This window comes from Zalophus californianus, chromosome 1, assembly GCF_009762305.2.
Source record: "Zalophus californianus isolate mZalCal1 chromosome 1, mZalCal1.pri.v2, whole genome shotgun sequence".
Lineage (NCBI taxonomy): Eukaryota > Metazoa > Chordata > Mammalia > Carnivora > Otariidae > Zalophus > Zalophus californianus.
In genome coordinates, this window is record NC_045595.1 from 67,320,273 (window position 1) to 67,338,184 (window position 17,912).

A 17,912-nucleotide genomic window follows, 5' to 3' on the forward strand; every position below is an offset into this window, starting at 1 on the left:
CACAGAGTGCCCTTTGTAGATAAGTGAGGTGTGGTAGGGTAGCGCTGAGGTCCTGTGTCCTACTGAGACCTGGGTCAACTGGCTCCATCATCACAGGCTGTGCCATCTTGGGCAGGATACTCAATCTCTCTTAGTCTCAGTGCCCTCTTTGGGCTGTGAGAGTGGTGATAGCCTCATAGCATTGTTGTGTCATAAAGATAACACTTACAAAGCACCAAACTCTGCCTGCCTTTCTTGCTTTCTTTTTAAAACATGGCACTATGCTCTGTCCCAATGGTAAAAGCCTTTTTCCTTTCTTGTTACAACTTCTCCAGCTATAAAATGAGAGTGTGAGCTTTGAGGTCTCTTCCATAAGACCCTCTGTGGTCTATGCTGACTTCTTGAAAATAAGCTCTTCTCTTTCCACTTCCCCTCTTCATATCAACTTTAAATAGAACGTGGCCTCTCAGCCCAGGTGCTGCCAAAACATAAGGCATGCTATGCTGGTTCCATAGTGTCCCAGGATCTGCTGGAATCCTCTTCACATCACTGGATTCTGGGAGAACGGGAGGTTTCTAGGGAAGAGTAGTCACATTTCCCCTGAGACTCTTCCTTCTACCTAAGTCTATAGCCTATCGGAGTTGGAAGAGAGGGACGATCCTGGCAGACCAAACAGGCCACATCTAGTGGGGTGGACTCTGCAGGGGACATGGAGGCAGGATCCCGACCTTCTTAGCTTCTGCTTGCCGTGTAGTGAAGTCCGGTATGGGTTTTATCTTTAAAAGCAAATAATACTAAAAAGAAATAATGGAGGACAACTTAAAGTAGCATACTGTCCAAACCAGATACAAAAGAAAAGTTTGGACTCCCTGGTGCTTTTGTTACAACAGCAACATTTCCATGTTCCCTCCCTCCCAATTGTCTTCCCCGCCCCACCCCCACTTTGTCTGCCCTTAAATGACATCATTGAAAAACCACCACCACTGTGTTTTGCAGTCATAAAAGCAATAGAACTAGGAGGAAACTCTTCAAGTTCATAGGCTGTCTTTAGATGGGGAAGTGACATTTATCCTAATTTCAACATAGAGGCAGCTGAGATCCAGAGAATTCAAGGGCCTGACCTAAGTTCTATAAAGAGGGAGCTAGCTGCCCCTCAGTCAGGACTCTCTAAGTCCATTTCCCTGTGCTGGTTTGTCCAAAAGCAATTTGCACCAGCTTAGCCTGGCTCTCCAGACTTGACTTCCCGCTCTTAGTGCCACCACATGTCCAACACCACCCCTCTGCTCTCAGCTAGCTGTATCAACACTCCAGTGAATGAAGGCACGCTGCCAACCCACCCAAAGCCCCCCCTCCATGACAGCTGGGCCAAGGCTGCCAGTGCACTCACAATGTTGCCTATGTGGAGCATGGCTTCGAAGGCGGCGCTCATGCCGTGGTGCTCCATGGCCATGAAGACTGTGTTCACCACAATGCACAAGGTGATGGTGAGCTCCGCAAAGGGGTCCGTCACAATCCCAAAGAGAAGCATCTTGAGCTTCACCCACATGGGGCAGCACTCCCAGATCAGATACTTCTGAGCCAAGCTGGTCAAGCAGGGTGGGCACCTCCATTCAGACTCCTCGAATTCTGTATCACAGATGTGGTTGATGACAGCTGTCAGCCATGTATCCCCTCAGACTCCCATCCCCTGTTCATCCCCTAGACCTTGTCAATACTAATACCACTTGTAGTCTCCACCCCAGCACCGTGCTCTGATGACCATTTCCTACTTTCTGAGCTCCTTCAGTCCAGCAAGTGCAGCCCAATCTCTGTCCCCATTTAGTCCCCCAAAACATGGACCCTACACTTTTTAATTGCCCATCACCTATACATCATGTTCTTAGTTCTCAGTTTACCTGGCTTAGATTTCACGTCCACCCCTCCATATACCCCCTTGCAGACACCCTCAGTTCCTTTGCCCTTCTCCACTCCTCTTCTCCCCTGAACATGCAGACCCCCTCTGCACCTACACCCAACTATGTAAACCTGGTTGTATAGAAAACTATATAGAAAAACTATACAACCATGCTGACTGGTCCCACTAGCAATTCATGAGCCCCAGTTTGTCACAATCCAGAAATCCTGCTGTTTCTCCATTTCAGTCCACTTCTTCAGTCTTCCAGGCTAACATTTCTCATTTCCTCTCTCTCCTCCAACTTCCCCCTATCTACTCTCTCTTTGCTGACCAGCTCCTTTTGATTTCCTTCAGAATATAGAATCACTCACAAAAGAACTTCCCCTTCTTCCTTTCACTGAGTCTCCAAGGAATCTACAAGTCCATTCCCATGTTCTGTACCCTGCCCAGCACATGAGCTCACTCTACTCTTACCTGTGTACCTGCTCAAGGCCTCTGTCATCCCCTTTCTCTGCCCTCTAGACTATTCCCATCAGCACATGAACATGCTTTAAGTGTATCTCTTCAAAAGGTCTCCCTGGAACCCTTGTTATTCTTCATCTACTGTCCCCTTCACAGCAAAATTCCTTGTAAGAGTTTTCTACACTTAACTTTCTCACTTCTGTTCCCTCCCTGACCCCTGGAATCAGGCTTTTACCTCTTCCACACTCAAATTATCAATTTCTAGTTATCCCCTTACTCTGCCTCTCACAGCATTGGACAGAATTTGTAATGCTCTCCTTGAAATCCCTTGTCTATCTTCCAAGACATCACAACCTCTTGGTTTTTCTCCCATATCAGTGACTGCTTCTTCTCAACTTAAGTTCCTGTCTCTCCTTTTCCTGTCTCTGAATGTTAGAGATTCAAGCATTCTTTCCTTGATATTTCTTTTTTTCTCTCTCTAGGTAATCCCAATCTTAAAAAACCTGTCCCTATGCTATCTGCCCCCAGATTATATGTCGAGTTTCTGATCTTTTCCTTAAGTACCAGGCTCATCTCTAGCTGCTCCCACTTAAATCTCCATGTGGATGTGTCCTCAACAGAGGACAACTATGTAGCTTTAGGTCTATCTATAAATTCCCCTGTAAGATATGCACTCTGCAGATATACCAGACCACGTGGCAAGGAAAGATGATGTCCATTGTTTATAATAAGAATAATATAATAATAATAATAGAAACAACTGGGGCGCCTGGGTGGCTCAGTCAGTTAAACGTCTGCCTTCAGCTCAGGTCGTGATCCCAGGGTCCTGGGATCGAGCCCCGCATTGGGTTCCCTGATCAGCGGGGTGTCTGCTTCTCCCTCTGCCTGCCGCTCTGCCTACTTATGCTCTCTATCTCTGTGTCAAATAAATAAAATCTAAATAATAATAATAATAATAATAGAAACAACTGATAAAGTCCATTATGAAAAAAGATGAGACAGATTTATCTATGGAGACGTAAAAAAAAACTATATATATGTGATGTGATGTGTGTGTGTGTGTGTGTGTGTGTGTGTGTGAATGCATAGAATATTGCATGAAGGATACAAGAGAAACAGAGTGCACTAGGATACTGGGGAGCAGCAAGAATCTTTAGTAGGAGAGAGACATAGTTTGCATTGTATATGCATCTGTAGTATTTGAATTTTTTTGCTATATATATTTTTTCAAAAGAAAGGAATTTATACAAATAAATATATGCTCCCAAATTTTGCTGTTTTATTTTCCCAGAAGTAAATTAAAAAATTGTGTGTAGTCAAATTTATCTGCATTGTTCTTTGTGTTTTCTTGCTTTCATGCCTTGCATATAAGCTATTCTTACCTCAAGATTTAAAAAAATACCTATTCACATTTTCTTCTAGTTCTTTTGTAGCTTTACCTTTCCCTTAAAATTTTAGTGCATTTGGAGTTTATTTTGAGTAAGGATTAAGATATTGATCCAGTTTATTTTTTTCAAACCTCTGGTTATTTACATCCACACTGTATATTGCATAATATCTCATTTTCCAAAGGATTTGAAATTTCATTTTGGTCATAAGTTATTTACATATAGGCCCATATACTTTCATAAGCAAGTGTCCATTTCTCTTCCATAGATCAAACTATTTATTTTTACTATCACACTGTTGTAATGACTTATAATCCTTGTAAGCCTTAAAAATCTTCAAAACATTTTGTCAAATAAAGTAAAAAATTAACTGAGAAAAATAACTGTGGCTCATGTCATAGACAAAATGCTCATTTCATTAATATGTAAGAACTCTTAAAAATCAATGAGAAAAAGACCAAACCAATAGAAAAATGATTACACAGTTTCTAAAGGGAAAATTCAAGTGGCTTATAAATATTTGAAAAGATGTCCAATAATACTCAAAATGAGGTAAATGCAAAATAAGAAGATATTATTTCATAGAACAGATTAACAAAGATAAGACAGTTGAAAATTGTGTTTGGGAGGATGTGGATTGAAAGCCAGTATCACGCATTGCTTGGGTGGGTGAAAGTTGATATATTTATGCAGAACATCCATTGCTCAAAACTAAAAATGCTTACCCCCTATGACAAAGCAATTTCACTTCGAGGCATTTAACCTATAGTACATGTAGAAAGTGATGTATTGACCGCAGAATTTACTTCCCATCAAGAAGGAAATGGCTAACTAAATTATGGTATGTCTATACAACATAATACTAACAGTTAATGGAAAGTATAAGGGTACTTACGTGGAATGGTTTTCAAAATATATTCATAGAAAAAAATTATGGCACAGAATAGCATATATGATATGCTACCATTTGCAAGGGAAAAGAAAGACTATATATTTTTTGATTGAACATAATAGAATATTTTTGGGAGGAAACACAAAACTGGTTTGGACATGTTTCTGGAGAGGAGAGTTGGATAGACAGAGGAATATTTCCCCTTTTTTATATGTCCTTTAGTATGTTTTAAAACCTGTATAACATATTGCCTATTCAGGGGCGCCTGGGTGGCTCAGTCATTAAGCATCTGCCTTCGGCTCAGGTCATGATCCCAGGGTCCTGGGATCAAGCCCCGCATCAGGCTCCTTGCTCCGCGGGAAGCCTGCTTCTCCCTCTCCCACTCCCACTGCTTGTGTTCCCTCTCTCGCTGTGTCTCTCTCTGTCAAATAAATAAATAAAACCTTAAAAAAAACATATTGCCTATTCAAACAAAAATGTTCTAAATAAAAATTTGATAAAGAGATTTTATTTAAAATAATGGAACAAAGAATGTGCTGCTCTTTCTACTTCCAGAAATCAACAAAAGCATCCAGGAGACTGAGAAATAGAAATGCAAATTCTTGGCAATGATTTTGTGGATTTGATACCAAAAGCAAGTCATCTAAGCAAATGTAAACACATAGAATAACATCAAACTAAAAAGCTTCTGCACAGCAAAGCAAACCATCAACAAAAGGAAAAGGCAACTTATGGAATGAGAGAAAATATTTGCATGCCGCTTATCTGATAAGGAGTTAATATCTAAAATATACAAATAACTCCTACAAATCAGTAGCAGAAAAACAAATAACCTGATTTTTAAATGGGCAAAGGAACTGAATAGATATTTTTTCCAAAGAAGTCATACAAATGGCCAACAGGTACATGAAAAGGTGCTCACATCACGAATCAGCAGGGAAATGCAATTAAAATCACAATGAGATATAACTTTACACCTGTTAGAATGGCTGTCATCAAAAACACAAGAGATAATAAGTGTTGGCAAGGATGTGGAAAAAAGGGAATCCTGTGCACTGCTGGAGGGTATGTAAATTGATGCAGCCACTGTGGAAAACAGTATGGAGATTCCTCAAAACATTAAAAATAGAACTCCCATGTGATCCAGCAATTCCACATCTGGGTATATCCAAAGGAAACGAAATCACTATCTCAAAGAGACATCTGCACTCCCCATGTTTATTGCTGCCTTATTCACAATAGCCAAGATATGGAAACAATCTAAGTGTCCATCAATAGATGAATGGATAAAGAAGATGAGAGACACACCCACCCACCCATACACACCCCTCCGCCCAACACGGGAATATTATTGAGCCATGAGAAAGAAGGAAATCTTGGTGTTTGCCCTCAAACTTGAGGGCATTATGCCAAGTGAAATAAGTCAGACAGAGCAAGGTAAATACTGATACTACACGGTATCACTTCTACGTAGAATCTTAAAAAAAAAAAGATGAATGTGTGAGGTGTGACAGATGTGTTCATTACCTAGATAGGGAAATCCTTTCACAATATATCCATGTATCAAATCATCACAACGTACACTTTAAATATCTTACAGTTTTGTCAATTATTCCTCCAAAACTGAAAATAAGAAATAAAAGAATGTGCTGCCCCTCTGCTTCCAGAAACCACTAAAGGCATCAAACCTGAGAAATAGAAATGCAAACTCTATTTTTGATGAAACTAGGAAACATCTGTAGAACTCAAATCATAAGTTCTGTGCAAAGGTTATCAAATAAAGCACAGGTCAGTCAGAGTACAGGAGAATGCTCTGAAAGGACACTTGAGATGATAGATATGTAAACTGGCAAAGCATAGTTTTCTAAAGCAGTTGACACATCCTGGGGACAAAATCAACAATCTCTAGTTGAAACAAAAGCAAGCACTTCCCTGGACCTCTTTTGGCACTAAAAAGCACAGGAAGCAGTGTTGCATGAGAAATCTTGCAGATGCGCCATTATGGCAGGAAGCGCCTGTCTGTGAGGCAGGACAGGAAAAGACTCAGCCTTGTAAACAGCCTTCACATTGCTGATCTTGAATGTCTGGGGAGATACAGAGTCTAAGAGAATCATGCACTTGCTAGCTTGGAACATGATCACAGCTTTTCCCCTAAAAGAATCTCCTGCAGAAAGCTAATCCAGAAAGAAATTTCTTCCTTTCCTTCTGCTACAATTAGAGATGCCATTTCTCCTATTAATACTCTCCACTTGTGCATCCTTTCCTGCCACGTCAGGAGTCTATTGAATATTCTCTCTCTTTCCTTTATCTTCAGTCTTTTCCATTCTCATAGATCCTCCCCATTAGCATGTAAGTATACTTTTTTAAAACTCCATACAAGAAAATAAATAAGCAATGCTAATTACACCCTGGTGACGTTTTACTATTTCCTTCCCTTCACAGACAAATTTTTGAAAAAGTTGTCTATATACAGTGTCTCCTTCTCCTCCCACCACACCTCCATTCGTCAACTCTTCCCCTACTCTGCCAATCCTCACTTCTTGGATCACCAAAGACATCCTTGTAACTAAAGCCCCTGGACTCTTTTTGGGCTTGATTTTACTTGATTTTTCTACAGCATTGCCTCTTTTGACTTTTCTATTCTTCCTGAAGGAATTCAGACCCCTGGGTCTCTGTTGTATTCTTCTGGGTCTTCTCCTATTTCTGAACATTCCTTCTCAGCTTCCTCTGCTGGCTCTGTCTCTTCTGCTCAATCACTAAACATTATAATTTCTTTAGAAATCTGACCCAGGTCTTCTCTTCTTACTCAATTCCCTTGTCATTTTATCCACTTGCACCTTTCCAAAATTACCATCTACATTGAAACAGCTTTCAAATATGTATTTCTAGGTCACCCTCATCTTCTAAGTTCTAGACCTGTTTATTGCAAATCTGACTTCCTACTGGAAATCCTTACCTGAATTTCTCAAGGGTCCCTGAAACCTGCTATGTCCCAGACTCAATTTATGATCTTTCCTCTCATCTTTCCCCAGTGAATCCCCCTAAAGTATTCCTTTTATGAGCTGTTGCACCAGTATCCCTTCAGTTGCTTATGCCAGAACCATGTGAACCACCAAGTCCTGAATCTTATGTCCCTTAGATAGCTCTTAATCCCCCATTTCCCAACACTCCTACTGCTACCACCCCAAAGTCCAGGCACTGCCATCTCTCAGCTGGTTTCCTCCCAACTGGTTTCCTTGCCAACACTCTTCCCCTCTTAATTCCATTCTCTACATGTATTCGGAGTAACCTTTACAAAATGCAAATCTAGCTCCCCTGCCTCCAATCCTTTAATGGCACCTCACTGCTTTTAGGATGAAGTCCAAAATCCTTAATTTGGTATAGGAAGTTCTGTAGGTTTGGCCCTGGTCCATCTCTCCAGCCTTATTTTGAGGCCCTCTGCTCCTTGCTCTCTGTGTTCCTGCCATATCAGGATTTTTCATTTCTTCAAATATTATGCTCTTTTCTTCTTCAGAGATTTTGCTGTCCTTTCTGCTTGGAATACTTCCCCAACTCCAGGTTAAACTTACCATATTTCCTTTAGCATCCTGCACTTCTCCTTCAAGACACTCAGCACCCTGGTAATAACTTGTTCCAAGTCCCTCTCTCCCACTCAGCATGAAGGCAGAGACAGTGTTGTACTTACTGCTGTGCTCCTGCTTCTGGTCTTCCGGTCTGGACAACTGTCAAGTCTTAGCTTGTGTGCCAAGCATAGATGGTTCACGTACCCTGAGCTCAGTGAATTGCCAAGTTCTTATTGGCTTGAGCCAAGCTTTCTCAGGCACAATCACTCCCAAAGAGGTGGCCTCTGTAAATCCTATCACAACTCAGACAGTGCCAAGCATCCTTCATGTACTCTGTGAGTGTCGTGTGTATTATGTCCAGCCAGAGAAGAATGCCCTACACTCAAACAACTTTGACCTCTTTGCCCTAATGTGAAGTTGTCTTTACCCAGATTTTCTCAAAAATGTCAGTGTGTCTCCTGCTTTTCCTAGTCTATTCACACAGCATCTTCCTTGAGGGGAGTCTGTCCTACCTCAGGATATATGACCATTCCTTATTCTCTTCCTATTTATCAGTGCAGGTCATTATAATTAGCATCATCCCCAAATGTCACTTTTGTGTATCACTCTCATTCACCATTCATTCAACAACTGTTTGTTGAATGCCTACCATATGCCAAGCACTGCTCTTCCAGGTACTGGAAATCTAACTGTGAGCAAAACAAACACATCTCTGCCCTCGTTTACAATTGAGTAAACAAGAATAGCCAACATCTGCTGAATATTTACTAAGTGCCCGTTGTGGTCTGAGCACTTTACTTATGCTAATTCACTTAATCCTCAAAAAACATTACAAGATAAATACATTTTCACTATTTTACAGGTGAGGCAATTGAAGCATAGAGCAGTTAATGGAGCTCCAAAGTTGCACAGCTTACCCTATGTGGCAGAGCCAGGATGCAAACCCAGGCAGTTTAGCTCCAGGATCTGTGTTCTTAACTATTATCCTCTGTTGTTTCTCATTGATTCTGAGACCTCTTTTGCTCTTACCTGAGTTGGGCTGTGTTTGGAACACTCATTTTTAAAATTCTTGTCTCATTCCTGCAAAATACATTGCATTTGCCATTCATCTGTCTAGAACTCTCTTCCCTAGGTTCTCATAAGTCTGAATCCCTTACTTCATTCAGATTTCTGGTCTCCTTAGGGAGAATGGCCTTCTGCACCTACCTTATCTGAAATAGCCCCTCTGTAGGCCTCTATTCCCCATCTCCTTCCCTACTTTATTTTTTTCCTAGTTCTTATTACTACCTAAATATCTACTTGTGTTTATTATCTGTATACCCTGGTCCCCAGAATGTAAATTCCATGTGTGCAGGCTTCTATCTTGTTCACCACTGACTTCCCAGCACCAGAATAATGCCAGACATATAGTAGGTGCTGAACAAATGCTTGTTGAAGAGTAAATAAATGAAAAAAAAAAGGAGGAAGCTTGATAATTCTGGGGAATAAATGAAAAAGCAAGCTGTTTGTATTTAACGTTAACTGTTTGATGGCTAATAGCAAAAAGAAAAAAGAATCCAAGCAACACACCTGGCCAATAAAAAATCACAAGCATAGCAGCATGGTTACATTCTAAACAGCCATGAAAAATGCTAGGCATACAGACATTATTACAATGAAATGTGATTTTTAAATAATGACTAATGAGGGAAAATAATATGAGAGAATATGTATAATATGTACACACTGTTGTTACCGAAATGTGTACACATTTCACAAAAAACTCACATATGCAAGAAATGTAACTTCAAGGTTTTTTCCCCCCATGATTGAATTCAATATATACTGCAAGTCCCCAACCTGGGGACCTTGTTTTAGTTAATTCAATGTCTGCTACTACTTCACCTTCTTAAGTTGTGTCTGAGTTCTGGAGGGCCCAGGGTTCACCAACAGTGGAGTGTTGAGCTGGTCCTTGGTCATTGCCAAGTGTATTTTCTGAGTCATCGTAGTTCCCATGTGGTTTCTGGTGGGAGAGCCGCCCAGATGGCTGTTCCCTCTTTGCCTCTTACTCACTTCCTTCTCCAGCCCTCAGTGGAGGCAAGGTCATCATCCAGCTACTCTCCTGCCATGTAGGTCACAGGGCACTCTCTGGGGCTGCTTCAGGTCTTTTCTACCCAGGTGGGTTATCTGCCTGCTCTACTGTACAGTTTCTGTGCCATGCTGGGTATGTGGGTCTTTTCCTAAGACTTGCTACCTCTCGCTTCACCTAGAAAGTAAAGCATAGATTGGTTCTGTTTTCAAATCCCTCAAACATCTTTTTTTTGTTTGTTTCCTTTTTTGTTTTGTCGTGCCCTCCCTCAAAGTTAGGATTCAGCCCAGGACTGGTGGGGGAGCACACAGAGAGCCCTTTCTTAGAAACACACCAGCATCCAAGCTTCCTCTCCCTCCTTTAGCCCAGTACATGTTAAATTTGTCTAGGGGAGACAAGTAACTGGACAGGACAAAGGCCATATTTTCCATACCCTGAGGCAAAATAAAGGCTGGATAAGAAGACAAGGCTTTATACTCAGGGTAAGGAGGGTGCAGTCATGCTCTTTGGGAACTTGAGTGTCAGGTGGCCTTGAACCAGTGCCACTGTCTTCCTCCAGCTCCTGGTTTGGTGTAAGCAATTGGAACACATCCCTGAGGAGGCTAAGTGGATTCCCATTTGATTGATGGAGCCCTGAATTAACAAGAATTTAGTTAAATTGACTGATTAATTTACTTAAATTATCTTCCAATGCTCAGCATAATGGGGGCTTGAGACAAAAATTAAGCTATAACCATAAAAGTTACAACCATGAAAAATGACAGGATAATTCTGCTGTATTTGAAAATTAAGGACTGTAAAATTTCTTGCATACCTGAAGTAGCTTGAAATTCTCTGGTGCCTGCCAGATCACTTTCTCAAATTTCGTTTTGTGAATACATATGAAGCAGATGTAAATTTGAACAAGAGATGAAACTAGGGCATTAAAAACTCATTGGATTCTATTGTTTTTGAAAAAATTATCCATACTTTAAAAAAAAACACATTGATAAAGGGTAATGGGACCAAGGGCATAAAAAGGAGCAGTATTTAGGATCCAAGGACACAGATGGGTGACATCTTTGACACAGATTTGGGGCAACTCCTCTGCTGCTCAAATGCAGACTCATTGTAGCACAGTGGCTGGATATTCCAATGAGTGGTACTTACCCTCAAGGACAGAGGTCATGATGCTGACAACACTCATTGCCCTTTGGGCTCGGAAAGGTTCATTCAAGTATTCTGCTGATAAGAAAGTCTTCTTCTGTCCTGCATCAAATGCCTGCTGGGACACAAACAGTCAGGATATTCCTCCAACTTGAAGTCATCAGTGGCAAAGACAGGTCACTTAGCCTCTTATTGGCCAGTCTTGTGTGGTCACAAGTTGCCTGGTGAAGCTATGATCCTCTGCAGTTGTGCTTTGGGAAATGGGGCTGATTCTTGAACTTGGGGTAAGAGCTTAGGCATGAAGACCAGGACACAGAGTTGGGGGTGCAAGCAGAGTCTAGGTTTGTAGCTAATTCTATAACCCAGGCTCACCTGAGACTCTGCAAACTCCTGCTTGAGGACAGGTCCCTGGGCACCAGGGTGGGGATGAGGGCTATCTCACTTACCTTGGGTTTCTACCCAAGGTAAGTGAGAGCTGCAGGAACAGTGGACCAAGCAGTCATTCTAAGACTTCTTCTGCGCTGTGCATATGGGTTCACAAAGACTTCCTCTCCAGGACAGGTTTTCTTGACCTTTCTAATAGGCTCATTTCCCTCCCCAGCATACAACCCAGTTCTAAACTCCACACAGTCCTTTTTTTCTGAGGGAATATTTGTGTGTCTTGATTCTCCAGTGTTAGTTGTCTGACACAATCCTTTGAGCCTTCCCTCTTCAGGCCTTCACTGGAAGTTCCATCTGGGTTCCATTCCCCTAACTTTAGTCACACACTACCCTGGATGTGGGAAGTCCGAGGCCCACAGCAGCTGATTCGGCACTGCACAACCATTCAGAATCCAAATCCAACAAGCATTTATTGAGCACCTGCCATAGGTGAAGCTCATAGGTATACAGTAATAAGTGCCTTAATACATATAAAAAACATTCAGAAAGTTTTCAACCATGAGGACTCAACAAGAGATGCTAGCAGCTATTATTATTTGTCAGACACATGTGTATCGATGCAGGCACTTTATGATTCTATTTAATGCTTCAGCTATTTAGAAACCTTTTTAATGGGAGACTTGGGGGCTTGAAGAATTTAAGGAACTTGTTACAGGTGACTTGGCTGGTAAGTGGCACACCCGTGATTGAAACCCACAACCTTGTGACACAGAAGGGCTTAAAGAGTTAATCTTGCACCAGCCAAGTAATTTAACTAAAATGAATCAAAGTCAGAATATCTAGGAGAGTGGTAATCTAGGGAGAAATTCTTGAATGAGGTATTTTCTAGAGTGTTAAAGCACCTCTTTGTGTTGGTGATTCTCCTTTGGCTCCTGGAGACCCACTCTCCACCTTCTCTACCCTGCTCTGTGCCTGCGGAGGGTGGTCTGTACAAGCAGCATCACCCTCACCAACCTGTTCTGGTCAGGCTTGGCCAATGGGAGGCACAGACAGAAGATCAGAGTCTGGAAGGGGAGAGGAGTAGGCTGTCACCTGGTTTCTTCCCGGCTAGGCTGTGGCTGGGTAGTGGCTATGGTCTTCCACCTGGCTCACAAGTTCTGTTGGACCACCCAGCTCTTGCTGGATTCTGGTTCTGGTCCTTCCTCTCACTTCTTCAGCCTAAGCATGTAACAGCTCCCTACTATTGCTCATCTCTAAGTGCTTCACTGTCCCTCCTTAGTTCAGAGCCCAGTGTACACCTCTGTAAATACTTCAATAAACTCTTCCCGCTTGCCCATTGGAGTGGTTCATCTGTTTCTTGCTGGGATCATATGGCATCCAGTCAGAGATGGAGCTAAGGTAACCTGGTAGGACTTATCCAAGTCAGTAGAGCCATATCATGGTCGGTTTACAAGTCTTTTTGCAAACTGCTCTGTGTCCCTGGCTAGACAGAGAGGGCAAATGAAAAACACTAGAAGCATCATTACTGAAACTAAAGGGAGAGCTCAAATTAAATCACAGCTCACAATCCAATAAGGAGTCCCTGGTTTGCCATTACACTCTGCCATTATTCTATTAAGAGTGCTTGCCAGTTAGTCGCTGTTGCCTAATTTGTACATTTTGGCAAGTTATTGCTTCTCTGAGTAAAGCAAGGGATAATTTGCTTCTGCTAATATCTGTCCAGGGCAACTCCCAGAATTTCACTGGATCCCATGTGCTAAGACCAGCATAGTTTGCACAGAGCTACAGGCAGAAGAGAACTTTCCATTTTTATCATATTCATCCAGGGAACAAGCAGGCCTGTCTCTAAAGCAGTGATAGTGAGTGGGGACAGAGGAACACTGAAAAAAAAAAGGGGGAGATCAACTGGAAAATAATTTGTATTTATGTACTGCAGAGTAAACCACAAAACCTGTTTGACCTCAGGTAAACCCAATCCCTCCCTGGGTGACACTCAGGGTTTCTTGGTCTCTACCTGGAGAGCAGCCCAAGAATCTGGAGCATAGACAAACTTACCAAGACTTCGATGCCCCCAGGGGCAAGCTCACCGGTGGACAATGTGGAGTGTCTGTCTTCTCCATGTCCTGGGCCAGGGTTGGAGGGTTGAGGCAGTGGACTCCTAAGGAAGGGGCCTTGCTGGCCAGCACCTCCACCCAGGAGCATGGAGCCCCGATGGCTCTCACGGTCTCCAGGAAAGACTCCATCATCTGTGACTCCATCAGGGAATGAGGTATCCAGGCAAGGGGCACGGAAATGGAACACACTGCCATGGCTAGCCCGGCGTCTCCCAGAGGTGAGGCCTAGGAAAGACTGGGCATTGCCCCAAAGGAGCAAGAGATAAAGGCAGGCTGGAAGCTGAGCCTATAGGCAAATCTGGAGCTCAACACTTCTTCCACCCACTCCCATTTCCCTGCCCTTATTCTCATGAACTTCCAGAAGAAAATTAAAGACACAGATCTGAGGGGTATTCTAGGTAAACATGGGAAGAGAATGGAGAAGAATATTTTTGATGTAGCCTGGGAAAAGGCCAAGAGAGATGAGAGATTATAGGGTGCTTAAGATCATCAAATAGGTGATGATGGGCAAAAATATCAGAAGACAACCTTGTCACCCAGAAGGATCAGCTCTTTACCAGCATTTGCCCATAGGGCTGGACAAAGCTGTCTTAAATTCCCTGCTCGACATGTAAAGCTGAGACCTAAGGAGACTATTATGCACACCAGTACTGGAACAAGCCTGGTAAATGGTTGTGGAATGAACAAGTGCACTTTATTGTCTGAAAATTAGGTTCTGCAATTCATTAGATCCAGCCTATATAAACGTGAGAGTTTGTGTTGCAAAGGAGGAGACAAGAGCTTTGTAATGTAATGAGCTTCCAGGATCCCTTGAGGCAAACTTTGAATAGTCAACAATGGAGAGATTGAAGGGAGAGTTACAGCCTAATTTCCTGGAAGAATAATGCCATTCCTCCAAATCAATAAACATTTCCCATCAAAATCTCCCGCTGAGGGAACTGTGAGGCTTACAGTTGCCAGAGGAAAGGAGCTAATTCACAGGCCTAGAGCTGCTGGAGCCTGGGTTGGCTAGTACCCATGACCACTGTGGAAGCTTGACCATAACAAGTTGTCAGTTCTGTCCTAGGCCATATGAAGTATTTCTGAAGATCTACACACTGACTTCCTAGCAAACTCTGATCATACTGCTGAATGTTTCCCCCTTCCTTAATTTTATTTACTAAACTACTGAAGTTGGGACATCTTGTCCATTAGAGTCCTGTTTACTTATCCCCCTATCCCACGGAACTGACGTCTTCTTTCTTGATTATTTGGAGCCCGATCCTGTTCAGCAACAATCTTTGCAATCTCAGTATTATAAACAGGGCACTCTTTACTTAGAACATATGTCCAAGGAGTATGGAACTCATAAAAAATCCACAAATCAGTCCCACTTTTGCAGTAAAGGAGCAGATCTGGCAAATCTTTATTAAAAATGGGATGGCTGAGTTATTTGCAGTTGGGCACTAAACAAACCAATGAAGAGACTAAGAAGAAGATTTTGGTCCCATATTTGACGGCACTGCTTCCCTGGCCACCAGTTAATATTTCAGAATTAACCTATTTGACAAATGGTGGCAGTGACCTCTGAATCTAAGCACTAGACTTGCCTTAAAATGTGTCATCCAGGCAGACCAACTGGTGTCCTGTGGTTTCCCTGAAACCCTTGCTGTGTCTCTCCTAGTTGCTACCCCCAATCTTTCACTCACTGCTGCTGGTTAGAAAATGACTTTATATAAAAACTGCTTATGGGCTATTTACTACATGAACACACCTGGGAAAAGAGGAAGGGGATGCCCTCTTGAATGAATTCCAATCCATTAGTGAGCATTAAAACGTACCCAAATAGTGCTTCCCTGCCTCTGCACATACATGTTTTCTTTTAGGCCTGAAAAATACTCCTCCTCCCCTCTCTTGCAGTCCTCAATTACTGGAGGAACCCCTACTCACTATTTACTATTCATTTCAATTATCTCCTCCTCCATGCAGCCTTTCCTGATACACCTCCACCCCCATAAGAGAGGGTATCTCTTCTATCCCCCAAACACCATGTATGTTTCCCTAATATAGTACATAACACATAGTTTTTATATCTGTCTCCTCCACCAAATGGAAGTCCTTGGGAAATGGACCATGTTTTAGTTATCTCTTTACACCATTGCACCTAGTATTGTTGAATTAACAAGACACAGCTCCTCTTTTGTCCACGTGAAGGTGAATCTAGTTGGAGAGTGAAGCACATACACACCAAACAATTATTGGACATCAAGGTGCTAATCCATGTGGGGTTGACTGAATGAGGGGAATTAAAGCCCAATTCACAGTATCATTGACATGGAAGCTGTGATTCATCCTGTTCTGTGATTGTCAGAGCCCTAGTCAAATCCTCTTTCAAACATCTTCTGATCTGTACCCTGTGCATGCCAGGTGCTGTTCAAAAGAGGCAGAGCAAGGAAGGGAAGGGCACAGAATCTGATAAATGCTGAAGTGTGTATGTCACTGAGGCCAGTGTGCATGTGAGCATGTCTGTGCCCATATAGGCACACATAAGTCTGGGGACTACAAAGACTGTGTTATAGAAAGTAGAACATCCTTCAGATGAGCATAGGAAAAGAGATTGAGAGGGAAGTGACAGTCAGGAGGCCTGAAAAATAGCCATGTTGATTCCCTTTTCCATACTGTTAGTGTGGGAACTACTCTTCCACAAAAGGGTTATCATCTCTTAGGTCTCTGGAAAGGGCATGTTTGGAGTACACAGGACTTTCAAGGGAGAGTGAGGTGGCGGGAGGAACCTTGGTGAGTGTAGGGAATCTTGGAGTAGGATGTAGAAGGTTTGGGTGGTGAACAGAATTGTTACAGGGTCTGAAGTGAGGTACTGAAGTTTTTCCTAGGCTGGACTGCATCAGAGATGGATCTGGAATCCTCTGTGCCAAAAACAGGTGAGAGTTTGGGTTGTGGGGGCTGAGGCATGAGGTTAGAAAAGGTTGTAAATGATTTCAGCACCTTGGACAGAATTGCAGATCAGAGTGTTAGGAGGAAGCTAACCCTTGATGTCCACAGGTCCATGGACAACTCAAGGTCAGTGTGTCCAATATGGGCTCACCACTTTCCCTACAAAACTGGGTTCTTCCTCCAGTGCTCCTGCCTTAGAATCGCTACCCATCTAATTACCCAGTTCTGGAAACTGGGAGTCACTTTGGACTTCTCTCTCCTTTTTCCACATTCCACAGTTCCAGTCTTATTGTCCCCTACACTGAATAGAAGTCACAATCCACCCCTTTTTCACATTTATAATGCCCCTGTCCTAGTTTAGGCCACCATTTGGTGGGGGGTCAGTGTGTTGTCTGGATTACTATAACATTCTCCTAATCTTTGTGACTCCAACTGTCTCCCTGCTACAGACATTTTCCCACTCCAATCATTGTCCATGGCAGCTGCAAAGGTGGGTAATCTTTAGAGAACAAACTTGAGCCTTTTACCATTCTGCGTTGGTTGTAAGGATCAGATTGGGGTGATTTGTTGTCGTCTGTGGAGCCCTCTGACACCCTTGGTCTCATTCTGCGCTTTCTCTCACTGGCATTTTTGGAGGCTAAAGGTGATCCATTGTGGGAATGGAGAGAGGCTGTGTCAATCCCTAGCGCTGCCAGCACCTGAAGAGACAGAACAGCAGTTGCAGCCAACAATATGTGACTGAGCTTAACATGAATGTGTCCCTTACACATGCGATGTCACAGAGATGAGGGTATCTGAAACAGAGGAGGTCAGGATTAGAACCTGGGTGGTAGTGGGATTGAGGCATGGCAGGAAGAGCCACCTCTGAGTTATCCCTTTCATTCACACCTTGTAGTATGCCCTGCTGATGCCCTGACCGAATCCATTTTACCAGGTCAGTATACTCATCTTCAGCTGCTTGAGTGTAAGCTGCTAATGGATCACAGCTACAGTATTCTGTAGACTATTTCCTTTGACTGTACATTTGGCTGGGGCAGGTATGGGGGTATAAAAGGCCAACCCTCTTGCCTCAAGGTACAGCTAACTTTGCAGTA

General features: G+C 42.7%; 1 protein-coding gene across 3 annotated transcripts in view; it reads right to left on the reverse strand.

Moving 5' to 3' along the window:
• SCN10A (sodium voltage-gated channel alpha subunit 10) overlaps positions 1 to 17,912 on the reverse strand; it is a 93,029-nt gene that overhangs the window by 45,346 nt on the left and 29,771 nt on the right. For 2 of the 3 annotated variants that reach the window (XM_027584951.1, XM_027584950.1), the window contains exons 10-13: positions 17,346 to 17,516; positions 13,829 to 14,122; positions 11,396 to 11,507; positions 1,367 to 1,605 (exon numbers count right to left, since the gene is read on the reverse strand). In XM_027584951.1, coding sequence (XP_027440752.1) covers positions 1,367 to 1,605; positions 11,396 to 11,507; positions 13,829 to 14,122; positions 17,346 to 17,516 — 816 coding nt within the window. The remainder of the gene's footprint in view (positions 1 to 1,366; positions 1,606 to 11,395; positions 11,508 to 13,828; positions 14,123 to 17,345; positions 17,517 to 17,912) is intronic. The other variant, XM_027584952.1, reaches the window with a different exon arrangement.